At 35.9% G+C, this 18,352-nt stretch overlaps 1 protein-coding gene across 7 annotated transcripts in view; it reads right to left on the reverse strand.

Annotated features, from left to right (window-relative positions):
* Positions 1-18,352, reverse strand: part of Slit2 (slit guidance ligand 2) — a 370,481-nt gene that overhangs the window by 81,187 nt on the left and 270,942 nt on the right. For all 7 annotated transcript variants that reach the window (XM_045161148.1, XM_012948212.2, XM_045161147.1 and 4 more), the window contains 9 exons: positions 17,109-17,259; positions 14,860-14,934; positions 12,973-13,116; positions 12,286-12,429; positions 10,375-10,541; positions 9,309-9,441; positions 6,285-6,353; positions 2,784-2,855; positions 2,233-2,304 (listed from right to left, as the gene is read on the reverse strand). In XM_045161148.1, the coding sequence (XP_045017083.1) occupies positions 2,233-2,304; positions 2,784-2,855; positions 6,285-6,353; positions 9,309-9,441; positions 10,375-10,541; positions 12,286-12,429; positions 12,973-13,116; positions 14,860-14,934; positions 17,109-17,259 (1,027 nt within the window). The remainder of the gene's footprint in view (positions 1-2,232; positions 2,305-2,783; positions 2,856-6,284; positions 6,354-9,308; positions 9,442-10,374; positions 10,542-12,285; positions 12,430-12,972; positions 13,117-14,859; positions 14,935-17,108; positions 17,260-18,352) is intronic.

Here is an 18,352-nt window from a genome sequence, read left to right on the forward strand (position 1 = left end):
TTAAAAGAAAATATAAGTTTGAATACTCACAGGACAGGGAAAACTTTCTAAAACAAAATATAATTCTCGAAGCCTAAAATGTGTGATAAATATTTTCTATTTTTTGTTTATTTTTACTTATTTATTTGACAGCGACAGACAGAGAGGGAGAAGGACAGGGAGGGAGAGAGAGAGAATGGGTGCACCAGGGCTTCCAGCCACTGCAAACAAACTCCACATGCTTGCGCCCCCCTGTGCATCTGGCTAAAGTGTGTCCTGGGGAATCAAGCCTCAAACCAGGGTCCTTAGGCTTCACAGGCAAGCGTTTAACCACCTAGCCATCTCTCAGCCCAAGTGCGGTAAATTTTAACAAAAGAAAATATATCCATATAATAAAACATTCCACATAAGGGGCTGGAGAGATGGCTTAGCAGTTAAGCACTTCCCTGTGAAGCCTAGGGACCCCAGTTCAAGGCTCAGTTCCCCACGATCCACTTAGCCAGATACACAAGGGGGTGCATGCATCTGGAGTTCATTTGCAGTGGCTGGAGGCCCTGGTGCACCCATTCTCTGTCTCTCCCTCTCTCTCTCTCTTTTTCTTTCTCTCTCTATCTGTCTCTTTCTCTCTCTGCTATTGCTCTAGAATAAAAATAAACAAAAAAAATTTAAAAAAGATTCCATGTAAGGAACTAAAGGGTAAGTACTCATATCCTTGGAAGATAAAAAGATTAATGCCTTTATAAAAGCACCTAAAACTGTACTAAATGCATTAAAATGCCTGTGTTAACAGTAGAAATATAAAGCATCCAATATAAAACTGGGAAGATGCTGTAATCATGCTTCACTAGAATAAGAAGCACAAAAGTTCAATAAACAAGATATATTCCAACATGCCAGTAAGCAGAAATGTAAACAACAGAAAATTTTAATCTGTCACATGGAGAGGAAGGTGAAGGGTTAATACTATTGAAAGTTTACAAGAGCACTACTAAATAGTTCATGGGGAGAATACATTTTTGTATAAATGCATTGATAAAAAATTCTTTAGGAGATAGACTGGCAGTTAGTTTTGATATCATCTCAACATCCTTGCCAGGGTCTCCTGTCCATCCTTGTTTTTATGTTAGCACATGTGCACCAAGATGAATGCACAGATGTTTGTGAGAGGGCTGCACAAAATCAGGAGTATTTGTCATTACAGAAAGTGATAGTAAAGACAAGGATGACTGACTAAATCATGTTTTCTCCAACCTAGGGAATATTCTACCAGGTAATTAGTCAAGTAATATCTACATATGGTAGAATAGGGACATTATGAAACTTATGCTAAATAAAATATAGCTAATGTCAAAACAAGAAAATATTCTAATTATAGTCGTCCTGTAGGAATTTTATAATACAATATGTAGGAAACATATCTTAGTATACAAAAGTAAATGCAAAGGAAAAGACAAGAAAACTTCAAACACAGTAAATAAAAAAACAATAAAGCATGATGAAAAAAATTATTAACATACTGTAATTTCTCAAGAAATTGAATATATATGTTTTTTTTTGAGGTAAGCTCAACAGACTAGCCTCTTTTACTTATGTGAGAGAGTGAGAACAAGAATGAGAGCAATGATGGAGAATGGAATTTCAAATGGGAAAGTGTGGGGGTGGGGAGGGAGGGAATTACCATGGGATATATTTTATAATCATGGAAAATGTTAATAAAAATAAAAAATAAAAAAAAAGAATGAGAGCAAAGTAACAGTGAGAGAGAGAGAGAGAATTGCCGTGCCAGAGTCTGCGGCCATTGTAACTGAGCTCCAGGGGCGTGCCCCACCTTGTACGTTTGTGCGGCCTTGTGCATCTGTGTCACCTTGTGCATCTGGCTTACATGGGACTTGGAGTGTTGAACATGGGTCCTGAGGCTTTGCAGACAAGGAACTTAGCTGCTAAGCCATCTCTCCAGCCCGAGCTTTCTTATATTTTAAAGAAATTAATTGTAATAATATGAAAATTGTTTCTGAATAGTAAATACTATCAAATAAATGATTACCACAACAATAGTACTGCAAATGAGTATTTTATACTGGGCAAATCAGAGTAGTAAAACAATGATACAGGTGGCACTATTTCCAAGTTTATAGTAATTTTTTATACATATATCCTAAAATATCCAAGAATCAAAAAAGTGCTGAAATCATTAAAAAAAACCCTCCAAAATCAGATCCCCAAAAAGTAATTTGTTGAACATAAGATGCTTACAGTAATCTAAGTGACTTCAATCCATCAAATGTTCGAGAGGGAATACATCTCAGACGATTGTAACTAAGAATTCTGAAAACAAACATATATCAATTGATTTTATTCAGTAATCTAGAATGCCCAAATGCCATGATGAAAACAAGGCAATTAATAAATGGGTAACTTAAGCATCTTACACTTCAGAATATTTACACACAATACCCACTGTTTATCCTTTTGTTGTTTCCCAGCACAACATATTTTCTAAAGAAACTAAAACATTTCCCTCTTCATCCCTACCTCACCCATTCCCTCTCTAACATATTATGCCTGAAATTGATTGTTTATGCTTGTGTCATGAACCTAAACATTAGTATTTGTCTCCTGTTTTGAACCCAACATGTTGTGTAAACTCTCTCTGTGTTGTATATAGATTTTGTCTAATACTCCCATTGGAATTTATATTCCTTGAGGGCACAGACTGTATTCTTCTACAGGAATGGACAGGATCCAGTAAACCCATCATGCTCCCCAGATTTAAAGAATATTCAGTGACCTTCATTAACACTCACAAGGTGAGAAGCTGAGTCATGTTGCTGAAGCTCTGATTGGACAGGGTGCTTATCCGGTTGTTACTTAAGTCTCTAAAAGAGAAACAAAAACAAACAAAAAGACTTGGAGTCCACTATTAATAAAAACAAAATACTAGCACTTCTTAAAACTAACAAGGCTCTTCTTATTTATAGCATAACAATATGGTTAGCACACTTGTCACTCATCTAAAAAGATCAGAGCACTGGTTTATCTCTGGGGTAGTGTGTCATGTTGTGATACTTATTCATAGCCTGAACTGTTCAAATGTGGAGTATGGATCAGTTTTGAGTTATCCTTGGGAGTGTGGGAACAATGACCAGTCTTGTATCACAGCAGAAATTTCTGACTATGCCTCAATAAGACTTGGGATGCTCTACAGAGAGCATTCTTTAAGGCAATCCACAATAGCAACATTTTGTAGGTGAGAAATAAACTATTTTCTTGAAAGATTCATTAGATCTATCTTCGACTTGAGTGACACATATTTGCTCATACACATTCAACCTGATGAAAGAACCTTTGAGTTAATTACATTCACATGGTCACAATGAAGAATACCTGTGTTTCTGCTGTTGGCTAGGTCACTGACACTCAGAGGTCCTCAATAAACTTTTATTTCATGAATAAGTAAAAGATGTTAATCAGTGCCAGTATTCCATTTTAAAATGTAGTTGTTATTATGAGTCATAATTTATATTTCATGAATAAGATCTTTATCATGTATACTTATATTTTCTTACACATATTCATTAGCATATATTCATTACATAAACAGTATAAGTAGTCACTAGTTTTTTTCTAAAGCAAAATTGAAAACATGAATAAATAGAGGATTCAGAAGAGGTAAGATTTATTCATTTGTATATTTAAAAAATCAACATAGCAATAAGACTGACAGCTACAATCATGAAAATGGTAAGTTACAGTGGCCCTGTAGTCCATAGTTTTAGCTGCTAAAGTGCTATGTCTACATTAAAAAAAAATTTTTTTTTGAGGTAGAGGGTGGCATTGAACTCATGGAACTCCTCCTACCTCTGTCTTGTGAGTGCTGGGATTAAAGGTGTGCACCACTATGTCTGGTGATGCCTACATTTTAAAACATAATTACATCTATTTTGGAAAAAGGTTGAATAATGAGTCACTGGTCAAAAGTATTCCAGTTGCATAAATCTCATTCTTCATTTTGAACTGGTTATAAGTAACCATGTTTACTCACATTGACCCAAATCTGTAAAAGTGACCATCTGAAAATTATGGAACGTTTATGGTTTGATAGATCAAAATGTATATAATCAGCTCTTGGTATCCAATAAATAACTGGATGTAAAGCAAGTCCTTGTAGGAGGGACCTTTTTTCCTTAACTTAGTCATTTTTCTTTTATTTAAATTTTTTTGTTTAGTTTTATTTATTTATTTGACAGTGACAGACAGAGAGAGAAAGAGGCAGAGAGTGAGAGAGAGAGAGAATGGGCGCGCCAGGGCTTCCAGCCTCTGCAAATGAACTCCAGACACGTGCGCCCCCTTGTGTATCTGGCTAATGTGGGTCCTGGGGAACCGAGCCTCAAACCTCAAATCCTTAAGCTTCACAGGCAAATGCTTAACCGCTAAGCCATCTCTCCAGCCCAATTTCGTCATTTTTCATTTATACAGTTCTATAATACTTTCTACAGAGTGTTCTACTTACCAGTTTTTGGTTTTTTTTTTCTTTTTATGAAAGCGAAAGCGAGAGAGAACTGGTATGCCAGCGCCTCTACCAACTGCAGTCCTGCTCCAGATGTGTGAGAGACCTTGTATGCACATGTGACTTTGTGCACATGGGTCACCTTGTGCGTCTGGCTTACATGAGTTCTGGGGAGTCGAGCCTGGATCCTTAGCTTTTGCAGGCAAGTGCCTTAACTGCTAAGCAATCTTTCCAGCCCTGATTTCCCATACTTTATATAAAATTAAAGAGATCAGCAGCATTTTAACTAGCCCAAATAAACTTAAAGTTTACATTATACCATGTAATATGTTCTACTGTACTATTTTCTAAGCAAGTGCCTTTAACCACTGAGCAATCTCTCTAGGACCGCACTGTTTTATTTTCTATAACTCATTAATGAAGACAAAAGCTTATTCTAGGTACACTAGCAATCCACCTCTGAAACCCCCTACTCTAAAATAACATGTACTTCATTTAGTGACATGTATTTTCACAAAATTCTATTATCTCTGGCTGATTTTTTAAAAGCTCTGAAAAATTTTATCAATTACTACCAAGGATACTCAACAGTGTGACATTATATGTAACAGGGTTATGTCTGTTTCAAAACATTATTCACATACCCATATCAAAAATTTTCCATATTTAGGGCTGGAGAGACAGCTTAGTGGTTAAACGCTTGCCTGTGAAGCCTAACGATCCCGGTTCGAGGCTTGGTTCCCCAGGACCCACGTTAGCCAGATGCACAAGGGGGCTCAGGCGTCTGGAGTTCGTTTGCAGTGGCTAGAGGCCCTGGCGTGCCCATTCTCTCTCTCTCTCTCTCTCTCTCTCTGCTTCTTTATCTGTTGCTCTCAAATAAATAAATAAATAAATAAAAATTAAAAATAAAAAAATTCCATATTTAAATATATCCTTAGCTGCTGAAATGCTTTGCATCAGTTAAATGTAAATGTAAATACATGTAAGCAATGTATTCACATCTTACAGATGGACCTGGGTACTGGGTAATCCAACCCAGAACAGCAGGCTTTGCCAGCAAGTGCCTTTAACAGTGAGTGGAGTCATCTACCCAGTCCAAGAGATATTGTTTTAGAGCAAAGCAGATTAAGCTGAAAAATATTATGAATTTTAAAATTTGCACTCAGATTCCAAAGTATAGTTTACTTGGAATATAAATATATATAGATGTATAAAATAGCTGTTAGTAATTATTGCTCACAACTTTAAAATATTTTATATGTAAAAATGTTGGTTATATGTAAAATATATAAAATTATATATATAATATTTTATATATATAAATGCTGGTATATATGTAAGTACAATGATTGAGATGGGGAGGTAATATGATGGAGAATGGAATTTTAAAGGGGAAAGTGTGGGGGGGGAGGGTATTACCATGGGATTTTTTTATAATCATGGAAAATGTTAATAAAAATTATGAAAAGAAAAAATAAATAAAAAATAAAAAGACAAAAAAATTGTTTACTATGACAAATGCAGTTGTCTTTTCTAATATTTGCAAGATATTTTTTATTATGCTGACTTTATTGTGTCTGTAGCTCTTTGAATAGAGAGAAACCTTTTCCTAAGACACCCCTTTGTCTGCCTGATATTCACTGAAGACGTGGCTAGCAATCCAGATCAAGAAGATCAGGAAAGGAAGCATCTAACTTTAAGAGGTTTGTGTTATGTAGAACATTCACTAAATATTCCCTTCCCCATTCCCATTTCCATGAAATAGAATAAGGTAAAGGTAGGAAAGCACACTACTCACATAAGTGTTAAATGTTTGTAGTTAGAGAGCTCCTTGGGGACTAGTGTAAATTGGTTCCCATCTAGATATCTGAAAACAAGGAAATTAAAAGATTATTTTTTAAAGCAACAGTAGCAAATCATTAGTCAAGTAAACACTCTTTGACTTTAACCAAGGCAAGGAACTACCTGACAGGGTTGTCTTTAGTAGGTCATTCTCCAAACTAGGATCATTATGTAAGAGAAGCAAAGAGAACAAAAAGCATGGTGGTCCAATCCCCTGTTTTCTCTGAAGCTTACCAAAGCAATGGTACAAAACCAAGGACAGACTGGTGAGTCCAGTTCTTTGTGGTTTAGCTAGCACAGCAAGGCAGACATTAAGTCATTTTTTTCATCAGAAGGTATGTTCATTCAATGAGTTTATTTTTAATTGGTCTCTAGTTCACTTATATTGTGGAAACAATATGCTATGGAAGTCACCATTATTAAAAAAAAACCTGGCTGCTGTGTCCAAGACCATTACCTGCATATGTGTTGATACACTTAATAAGTAACAACAGATGTTTTAAACAGATACTTAAATGTAACTGCAACTGTGCTTATATTAAAAATACTTTATGATTCAAAAGTAATTCTCAAATAAGAAAACTAAATACATTACATCTCCCTTATTAGAACCAAAGAATAATCAGAAAATAATTAAGAAGATAATAAGTCAGCTCATTGGAATGGCACAAAAATAAGTGGAAGCTTTATCCAGGATGTCACAAAACAAAAGCCAATTTTATCTCCTCTCAAGGTTTTTCTTTCCCAGAATATGGGCAATAAACGGTACGAGTGTCTCTGGCAATTTAGTTCATCTGGCTGCAGTTGAACCTGATATTAACTCTAGCACATCGAACATGTCACGTCTTCTGTCCCACTCTGGTGGCCAGTTTTCAAATCCCAGGTTGAAGTTGGTATTTTTACTGAATGCAAAAGCAGCTGAGATGTTGACTAATAGAAATATCTACATGTTATATTTTAAAATGGAAACAACTATGTAAAATGTACAAGTTGTCAAAACATGTAATCAGTATGTGATTGTGAGTTGTGATAATTTCTAAAAGCTGAAGCATACTCAGTTTTTCTTTGTATTTTTTGTTGGACTCCTCCTATTTTTCTTGCTAAGTGTTTCTGCTACCACTAGAGGGCAGCATTATCACACGATCCTTAACAATCTCCTTTTAATGCAAGGAAATGTCACAGCAGAAGGACAAAGACAATGTGCATTATGATTGTCTACATGTAAAACAATCTAATGGGTAAGGTATATGGAACTGATTAAAATAATGAATACCATTTGTTCAAATTTCTTCACCAATACTTATTTTTGCCAAATTCTTAAGTAATTTAATATGATACATATGTGAATATTTTCTAATATATGCATATATATGACTGGTGAAAAGGACCTTGCAGGGTTCTGAGAATAAGCTCACTGGGAGGTAAAACTTAAATTTCAAGAGTTGAGTTAATAACCTTTCTAACTCAATGTAAAAAACTTTTCTGAGGAAAGAAATTAAAATAACTTCTTAATAATGTGTATTGTGAAGTAGACTGAAGGCTCAGATGACAGAAGAAACATATAGATGGCACAGACAGATTGAATCAAACAGTTTCTCCAGAGGAGGTTAGTATAAAAGTGAGAATTATTTGATGAGATGAAGACAAAAGGCCATTTAAAATGGTAGAAGAAAATTAGCATCTGATATGATCAACCCCTCACATTTCTCTACAGGGTTCTAGTGTGCTAATGTGGGGGATGGTTACAGGCCCATATGACCTTTTGAAATAAAAATATTAAAACAATAATTATCTAATTAAATATACCTAAAATGCTGCTTACAGGTAATTAGCTATTATTTGTAGTGAGAGAAACTGAACCCTTAACAGGACTTCAAAGGTTGCTAAGATATTCTTGACACAGGCTACATGTATTATCTTTCCCCAAGTGTTCCATTCAGGACCAAATTTTAATTCATGAAATGTACATGATTTAAAACCTATGTTCTATAAAAACTGAAGCGACTTGTTCTTCACTTGATCATAACTAAAACACCAAGAAGCAATGGACTGACATCTTCTCAAACCTTATTACCTAAGTTGTGCATTTTCAAAAGTATATCAGATTTGTCCATTTGGAGCATTTGCATGCATAGCCACATGTGGGTTACAATCACTAGTGATCCATAAGTGCATGTAAATCAATAGTAAACACAGGCAAAATGACTTGAATGGATTCTTATTAAATATTTTTACATCAACTTTCAATGTACTATAAAGAAATAGGATGAAGGGTGTATGCATGTGTCATTATTCCAGTGTCTTTTTCTCTGTTTTATTCAATTCTGCATATTTGGTATAAATGCAGCCAGGGGATTGTGGGCTGATGGCATGAAGTCTGAAGGTCTAGGCATGTAAACATTGAACATGTAATTTATGTTTAAATATCCATTCTGAAAACGTCATGGATAAATGGTTTCACATCTTTTAGGATTTGAAGCACTCTCTGAATCAAGTCTAACCAAAAATATCTCTTTTTTAAGTGTTTAAAGTTTTACCTGTTTCTTCTAATTCCTGGATAATTATTTATCCTATGTGGTGAAATATTGTACCAGTGGTGATAGAGACAAAGAGGAATTAACCATATGGAATGTGTAAGGCACTATAAATAAGTTAACTAGGCCACATTTTTCAGAGTGCATTTGCTGGAACATTACTCTTGTAGAATGCTGCCTCCAAAGGAATATAGAGACAAGTAAGTGTGGGAGCTGTCTAACATTTCACCATGCTTACTTGGATCTTCACAGTAAACCACATTACTAAGGCATTGAAAATCCCTCCATGAAGTAGGTAAAAACACACCCAACTAGTAGTTCCCAGGGGCCTCTGAAATGCTTTGTATTTCTGCAAATAGGATCCTAATGATTTCTGTTTGAACTCCAGTCCTTTGGTATATGAGACATTAATTTTATTCAGGAAAGGGAAAGACAAGTCTACTTACAGTTCTGTGACATCTCTTGGAATGCCTTTTGGCAAAACCTTCAAGCCTTTGTTGCTACACCGAACTACTGTATCCAAGCAAGTACATTCCACAGGACAACGAGAGAGTGGAGAGCAACTGTTGTCATCATTTCCTAAATTGCCAGAGTACAGATTTGTGATTGTAAAGGGGCTACAAAGGGTTTTAAGCTACTATATTAACTTAACAAACACAGGAATCTTGATGCATGTTATCACTTATGTATATATGTATAAGGCATTAAAATTTTAGTTATTTAATTGTTTAGTTATTTATATAACTTTCAATTAGGATAAACAAATATAAACTAGATAAATATTGTAGAGAAACAAAGGAAAAGATTAACTTAAAATGTTAGGTGAAACTTGCATAGGTATCTTGCTTTAAAAATGCAGAGGACAGGCTGGAAACATTGCATAGTGGTTAAGGTGCTTGCCCATGAAGCCTAAGGACTCAAGTTTGATTCCTCAGAACCTACATGCTGGTGTTCATTTGCAGTGGCTACAGGCCCTGGTGCACCGCACCCATTCTCTCTCTCTCTCTCTTAAATAAATAAATAAACATGTAAAGGTCCAATTTCTTTTTGTGTTCACTGGTAATAATAGATCCTTTTCTACCTACCTCATTAGAGGTAGGTAGCAATGATAGTGTGAAAAGTGAAGCCTATTACTTTTGTCAGTCTTACTGGAACTGATTTTCTCACATGAAAATAATAGCTTCTAACAGCCGTGCTGAAGATAATAGAGAAAGAAAAGTTATCTAAAGAAGCATCAGCTACAAGTTGTAAGCCAGGAAATATTTCTCAACATGTATAAATTGACATCAAGTAAACTTGAAAGAGAAAGGGCAAAAGCCTCAGTAAAGTTATGTGAGAACAGCTAATACATCAGGGCTATTCTGGGCATTCCTTTAAGTGAGACCTTTAAGCCCTGTTGTCCTGTCAGAATATTGCACCCAACAAGTGCCTCTCCTAGAACAATGGAAGCTCAGGAACCAACCCTATGTAGACCAAGATATGATAACCTAGGAACAGTTCAGCACTCCTTACCATCATCACAAGTGAAGTCCTGAATGGCCACATCCTGTATTGGGATTTCTTTGAGGAAGTAGGGCTTTTGGCATCGAGGATTTCCTGTTACAATCCTTTTCCTCCTGAGCCACTCTCCCAGCCAGGCCAGGTGGCAATTACAGTTGAATGGATTGGCCAAGAGGTTTCTAAGCATCATAGATAGACAAAAAAAAAAAAAAAAAAAAAGCACACTGATCAATTTAAGGTTTATTTTCTTCTCTAAACCCCGGTGACTATTCTTTTTAAATTTTTTTTTTGTTTGAGGGCATCAGAGAGGAGAGAGAGAGAAAATAGGCACGCCAGGGCTTCCAGCCACTGTAAATGAACTCCAGATGTGTGTGTGCCCCCTTGTACATCTGGCTAACATGGGTCCTGGGGAATTGAGCCTCGAACCGGGGTCCTTAGGCTTCACAGGCAAGCGCTTAACCACTAAGCCATCTATCCAGCCCCCCCAGTGATTATTCTACACATTTTCTACTGGAATGACTTTTTTCCTAGCATTTGCAGGACTATTTCCCCTTACATATTCTATAACATGCAAATATTTATGCCTGGCACTTAATATATACAAATAATTTCATGGAAGAGAATTCTTCAAATAATTTCATACAAAAATATGAAGGTAGCAATTTTGGTTTTTGCAGTAGATCCTGATAGATATCTCACTTAGAAATAATTTAAACTTGTCAGAAATCTGACTTACTGTCAAACTCCCCTGCACTGATAATGCAGTAATTTAATATAAAGATGAAGGCTGATTACCTCATATTATTGAGTTTAATCTGACAACAGCTATTTCATTAATTTGTCATCTTGAGATTCCCATCTCTTATTTGCTCCAGAGAATAGGTTTCCTATCTAAAATGACAGCTGAGTTGATTAAATGCCAGTTATAAAAATGAATTTTCTACTACAAATCTCAATACTTTGGCATCTCACCACTTCAGCACAAACCTATTGACAATGCCATTACTTATAAACATGCCACCTTTAATATGCACAAATTAGTCACCCAGTGTAAAATGTCACAGTTTATGTGGGAAAAGGATTAAGTACGTCACTGATAGATGGATGCTTCCCTGAAACTATTTTTTCAGTAACTCGAGCAATGTTCAACATGCTTTTCCCCCTATCTTCTCTCCTTCCCTTCCTCTTGAGCTAGATCAATATATTTGGATGTTGCCTTGATCAGGAAATTATCAGTTAAAAGATGTGTGATATCAAGAAAGCACTGTGTTTCAGAAACAGACATGCAAAAAGCCCAACATTTATGCCTTAGAGATTGTTTTAAAAATGTTTTCAGAGTTCTGTCTGTAGACCTACAAATATTCTTTATTTTCAAGTTGTCTAAGTAAAAGATTCTCTTAGGTTCAATCTATTTCTTCAATATTTTCCTATTATCATTGTAAACATCTTCTAAGGAGGTTTCATTGTTGGTTTAGTCATGTTCATGCATTTCTTGTCACAGTAAATGATTCTTTAGAATCTGTCTTTTGGCAATAAATCTATTCTCTTTTTATGACACTTATATTGACAATACCACAGAGTGAAAATACTGGGACAAATATGTAACATCTCATTGATTTGTAGTACTCTCCTAGAATAAGCTTAAAACTTAGAATTTAAGTAACAGCATCACTCCCAATATTATAAAAATGACTGACTGAGAATGTTACATTTTTATAAAAATTTAATGTGATATAGTAGATGATATCTTTATAAAAATTAAAATAAGTTAGTTTAACATGAACAAATGTGCCCTTTTGTAACTACCTAAATACTTGACCATGCTTTTTGTGGAAGGTCTGGTAATATATCAAATAGTCAATGTACTAAAGACATATAATACTATTTCTCAATTAGCAGATGAATATGGCTTTCCACACTTACAGAGTAGACAAGGAATGGAGAGTATCAAAAGCTCCCGGTGCAATTGTAGTAATTTGATTGTCATATAAAGAAAGCAAACGAACAGAACTGAGGCCTATGAAACTTTCATTCCCAACACAGCTTATTCGATTACTTCTCAACATCCTGGGGGAAAGAAAGGGACATTGTTATGGACATAAAGTGCCAATCAATTTTGCCAGTCTGAGAATCAAAATAACCCATTTCCCATTTCTTTCCCAGATATGTGGTGTTCATTACTATTTTTTGAACATCCTTTTGTCCATTAGGAATGACTATGTACTTGAGATCACTGGACCCTGGAGACAAGGGTATGAGGTAAGAGACTTTCCCCTCACAAAGAGGAGTGGTGTGTGTGTGTGTGTGTGTGTGTGTGTGTGTGTGTATGTGCACAAACACTTGAGACACACCAAAAACAAAAAAGAACTTAGTGTTGGAGATGTTATCATACCAATAACTGGGGGCTAACTCCACAATGCTCGACCCATTTTCATTAACAAGGAGGGTCTAATGGGAGGGGGTAGATCACAGATGAGCCAAAATAATGGTACCAAACTGCCTGTATTTATTGAAAAGAAAACTAATAAATTAAATTTAAAAAAAGAGAAGAACAGAGAAATGAAAAAAAAAATGAATTTGAATACTGCTGTGCTAAATAGAAATACTTACAAAGTTTTGAGGCTGTCCAATCCTTTGAACATTGTATGCCGAACATTTTCCAAGCGGTTACTTGTGAGAAGTATTTCATTCACTCCAGATGCTCCTTCAAATGCTCCCTCCTCAATATCTGTAATTTTGTTGTTGCTAAAGTTGCTAAATAAACATTGTGGAAACAAAGACTGTAAATGATTCCAACCTATCAGAAGGTACTGAAATAACATAACTGGTCAGGTTTCCTCTACTGAACAAATACATTCCACAATCTACCAGCTTCTTGCTGTGAGTACTGTACTTCAGAGCTCTGACATGAAACCTCTTTCCTATGACATGAAGAAGGCAAATGGATAGGAATACTAAGAGGGAATGTCTATGGCAAAAAGAAATACCACTCCAATTCATGCCAATGTGATCTGCATGGATCTCCAAAAGCCTAAAATTCTTAAGGCCAAGTATTTGGTTACATAGAACTTCCCCCCTCCTCTAGAATATTTTAATAAGGAATGTCTACAGAAATATTCTGAGAGAAACCTGTTGACTGAATTAATGATTAAAAATATGGACTGGAGGGCTGGAGAGATGGCTTAGCAGTTAAACGCTTGCCTGTGAAGCCTAAGGACCCCGGTTCGAGGCTCGGTTCCCCAGGTCCCATGTTAGCCAGATGCACAAGGGGGCGCACGCGTCTGGAGTTCGTTTGCAGAGGCTGGAAGCCCTGGTGCACCCATTCTCTCTCTCTCCCTCTATCTGTCCTTCTCTCTGTGTCTGTCACTCTCAAATAAATTTAAAAAAATTAAAAAAAAATATGGACTGGAATGTTTCAGCACTAGGTAGCATCAAATATAAATGATATTTTTCCCAGTTAGACCTCTATGTAATGATGTGCTAAAAAATTCCTCTTAATATATGAAATACTATAATGGTTTCTCAGAGAGCAAGAACAGGCAGGGAGGTAACTACAACCTCTCAGGTCTTCTTTTCTCTTTCTCAATGATTAGGCCAAAACTGGAAGACACCCTCCCCACCCCCCAGCACGATAGTGTTTATATTCTCTTTTTGCTCCTCACAAAGCGACACCTAGAGTATCTATTCAGTAACATTTGTTGCCCTGAAAATCATCACACAGCTATTACAAAAGAAGATGATTAAGGAATGAGATAGCACTGGAGGGGCAACATAATAACACTGGGTGAAGAGCACAGGCCTACCTAGATCGGCCCTGCCAGTGACTGTCAGAGAGTGACACACGTGAGCTCATTCTGTGGTACATGGCAGATGTCCTTGCTGCTTTCTCACGTGCAGGGTGCTCTCAGGTCCTTGCATATTTGGCCTCTGTCCTATCCCTCACACTTTCCTTTTCAGGAATGTAGATTCCTGACAGAGTGTTGCTGAAACTGCTGAGTTTATGAACTTATTTTGAAATATGAGTTGTAGACATGAAGTAACACAGATGAGCTATCCAGCCAGTTTACCAGTCATTAATTTTGACTATCTTGTAATGAAAGCTTAATGAAGCAAAAAGTCAAAGAGTGGACGTGAATGTGCTGAAAGAGAAATAGCAGCATGGTTTGGGGAATAGTAAAGGAAGTTACAAAATATCTCCAAACCCATTCTAATATGCTTAGATGGCTGGATTCTTGCTGTAGATACATTACAGACAAAATGTTTGTGTTAGAGGAGGATGCCAATACTTGGGTTGGCATAATGTGTGTATATCTCTTAGGAATTACCCTATATTACATCCCAGATAGTCACTGGATTTAAACTACTTTGATTTTTTTTTTTTTTTTTTTTTAGGTTTCCCAATTTCTAAGGAAACAGATAAAATTGGAGAGGATGTGAAAAAAAAAAAACACAAACACTAGAGAAATTAAAAAAAGAAACAGCTGACAAATGACATACATTTTTCGTAACTGAGGGAGCTTCTTAAAAATTCCTGTGGCTTCTAAAACTGCGAACTCATTGTTATTGAGGCGCCTAAGGAAAAAAAGGATGTTCATTATTAACAGCTTGGAAGGAGTTAAATTTAACATACTCCAAATTACAAAATTATTTAATTATAACTTTATATATAGCACAAACATCATAGAGGATTTGCATAATATGCTGTTGCTTTCTCTACTTCCTGCAGATTTTAAAGATCAAATATTATTAAATATACTTAAATACTAAGGATATGGTAAGACAGTATGCAAACCAATACCATTCAGTAATATATAGAACAAAGTTTTAAAACATTTTTCACTATTGCTGCTCAAAGCATTGCTAAACATATTTTCCTAATTAATCATTTACTACATTGTTTTTTATTCACAGATTAATTTAAATACAATCCATATTCAAAAAAAGTTCTTACAGCATGTAATGCTTTTCAGTGTGCTTACAAATGTGAAAGCCAGGTGTGATGGTGCATTCAGGAAACAAATATAGTCATTAGAAAAATGCCCATAAACATAATGTGATCATTTTTTTAGGTAATGTATTTTGTTTTGTTTTGTTTTGCTTTCAAGGTAGGGTCTCACTCTAGTCCAGGCTGACCTGGAATGCATTCTGTATTCTCAGGGTGGCCTCAAACTCACAGTTACCCTCCTACCTCTGCTTCCCAAGTGCTAGGATTAAAGGCATGTACCACCATGCCCAGCCCTAGCTATTTTTTGTTGTTGATTGTTAAGTGTTCTCATATATTCTGGGTATAAACCCATTACCAAGTACAAATCTGAATATATTCTGAATCTAAATACCTTATTTTTGCATGTATAATTTGAAAAATAATAATTCTTAAAACACCAGAGTCTTTTGCTGAATATATATTAAATAATAGCTCCTAATATAATTCTTGATAGAAACATAAGACTACATAATATACAACCATGCTGAAAACATCAGTTATAATATTATCAGAAAAAAGCATATGCCCATATATAACTACACAAAAAGTGCAAGGTGTTTGCTATATGGTCTTCTAACATTCATGGAGCTCACAAATGTTGAAAAGAGAAAAGCATTATAACCCCAAAGGAGCTAGTTTCTGTCAACCCTTTGAAAGATATTACTCTCATTTTGATTATTCAAATTGCTTAGCATTCATTAAGTAACAGGCATGTGTATAGATGCAGTGGGACAAGCACTACAATGCACACCCCTTGTCATCAAGGGATAATGCAGTTGAAGACAGGATTACACAGACAGAAGCAACTCTGCAAAGCTATAACTAATAAGTACCTCGTAGTGCTGTACACAAGCATTGCTAAGACGTTCAGACCATGATGACAGCGTCCTTCAATTTTATTATATATTTAAAAATATTTTTTATTTATTTGCAGAGGAGGGAAAGAATGAGAATAAATATGGGTGCAGCAGGGCCTCTTGTCTTATCAGTGCAAATGAACTTGATGCATGGGCCACTTTCTGTACTTGGCTTTACGTGGGTACTGCAAAATTGAACCCAAGCCGTCACGCTTTGCAAAGAAACACCTTTAACCACTGAGACAACTCTCCAGCCCTTCCTTGGATTTTAGAGCACTACCACTATACGCTTTTGTAAAGTCAGCGTAGGTGAACCACACATGGGCCCAGAATCTACAGATAATCCTAAAACTTCATGTTTCACACGGAGTGCATTTGCAATCCCATCTATGTTAAGCTTGTAAATGTAGATTTCACCCCATCTGAATTTTTATGATTCCTTGTTCTTCTAGTCACTATTAAAAAAAAAAAAAAAAGAAATGGAAACTATTGTTTGCTCTTTTCTACCTCATAATCATTAAATTCTCTCACCTGTGTTAACAGACTAGTAAAATAAAGACTTCTTTATTAGATATATATTAACTGGGTTTCAAAGTGAACACCCTCAAATTTATTATATTAAGTTCTTAAAATTATATTGGTCATGATTCATACTCAGTAAAAATGGTATATTCATCATTACTATTATTATTAATTAGGAAATGAATTCTCAGAGATAATTTGATTATTTCTCTTCCTGGAAAGATGAAGATAGTTTTTAACATATCACTGTGCAAATAAGAACTGCATGAATTGAATTAATGCAATCATTGAGACTAAAAATGACAACACAGAAATTCCAATGTTTTCAAGCTTTCCATCCTTCTTGCCCTATCATCCAGGATTTTTCAGGCAAGTGAACTTACAGCTCAGCAGTATATTGGGGAAGGTGATCCGGAATTTTACTGAGTTTTTGATTGGAGCAATCTACTGTGGTCCCTTCACAACGACACTTTTCAGGACAAGCCAAGTCTGCAAAGCAGTCTCCACTTAATTTTGATCGATAATCTTCTGTACCTATTGAGGATCCAAGCCAAAAATAAAACATACTGAGTACAATAGTCAGAACAGAAATTAATTTGTAGGAAGAAAAACGTAAGGTAACTACAGATTATGCAGCAGGGAGACAACTTAGGGTATTTTGGTCAAAGGATGTCAGGAGAGGGTTAAAAGAAAGGCTTGGGATTTTCTGGAAAAGAGAGTGACCAGATTCACACGACAGGAAACATTAATAAAGTTGAGCTTTTCACAGCCGTACTGTCTGCTGATCCGGTTCTGAGCCACACTAGCCTAGCTTACAGCTAGCTAATCACACAATGGCTAGGAATTGTTAAAAAGTTCATTTTTTTCCTCTGAGTCAAGAATTGAAAATGTATCCAGTAATAAACAAACGTTATTGTAAATCAGGGCTTTTAAGGCAAATCAATATACTCAGGTTTTAAAATTTTTTATGGGATTTTATTATTCTCTCCCTCTCACATAATCTTCAGAAACGTCCCAAAAGCCCTCTTGTTTTTTGTTTTTTTTTTTACTTTGATTTTATAAAAAGAGACAAGTAAGTCTTGACTTGAGCCTCAGCAGCTTGCCATGCTGTAGAAAGCTGCGTGACGTTCCATGGTGCTTGACGGAACCATGTTTTACTGATACCTCGCAACCACATGGTTAGATCAAGCACAACAGAAAATCTCGCTTCATTATCACTACACCAACCACTAGGCCAGAGAGGGAAGACTGAGAGGAAAGACGAAGGGAAGTAAAAGAAATGCTACAGACGATCTGGAAGTGTAATACTGTTTACATGACATGCATTCTTCCCGCAGAATGGTTATGATCATAGTAAGAGTATTACTACCGAAGGGTTCCTGGAAACACAAAGAAGGGACTATACTGAAAGGTGCCTTCCTGAGTTCCTCAGAACTGCAGCGTGGAAACCACAACTTTCGGGAACAACATCCAGGAAGATGAAGGGAGCTACAAGGACAACAGAGACGCTCAAATGGTCTGTAGGTTCTTCTTGTAAACTAGGCACAAAAGACCAAGACTGGAAGAAGGTGCATCAGGGATTGAAAAGGGAGGATATTTCATTTCAGATCAGACACTTTTACTTACA

This window comes from Jaculus jaculus, chromosome 11, assembly GCF_020740685.1.
Source record: "Jaculus jaculus isolate mJacJac1 chromosome 11, mJacJac1.mat.Y.cur, whole genome shotgun sequence".
Taxonomy (NCBI): domain Eukaryota; kingdom Metazoa; phylum Chordata; class Mammalia; order Rodentia; family Dipodidae; genus Jaculus; species Jaculus jaculus.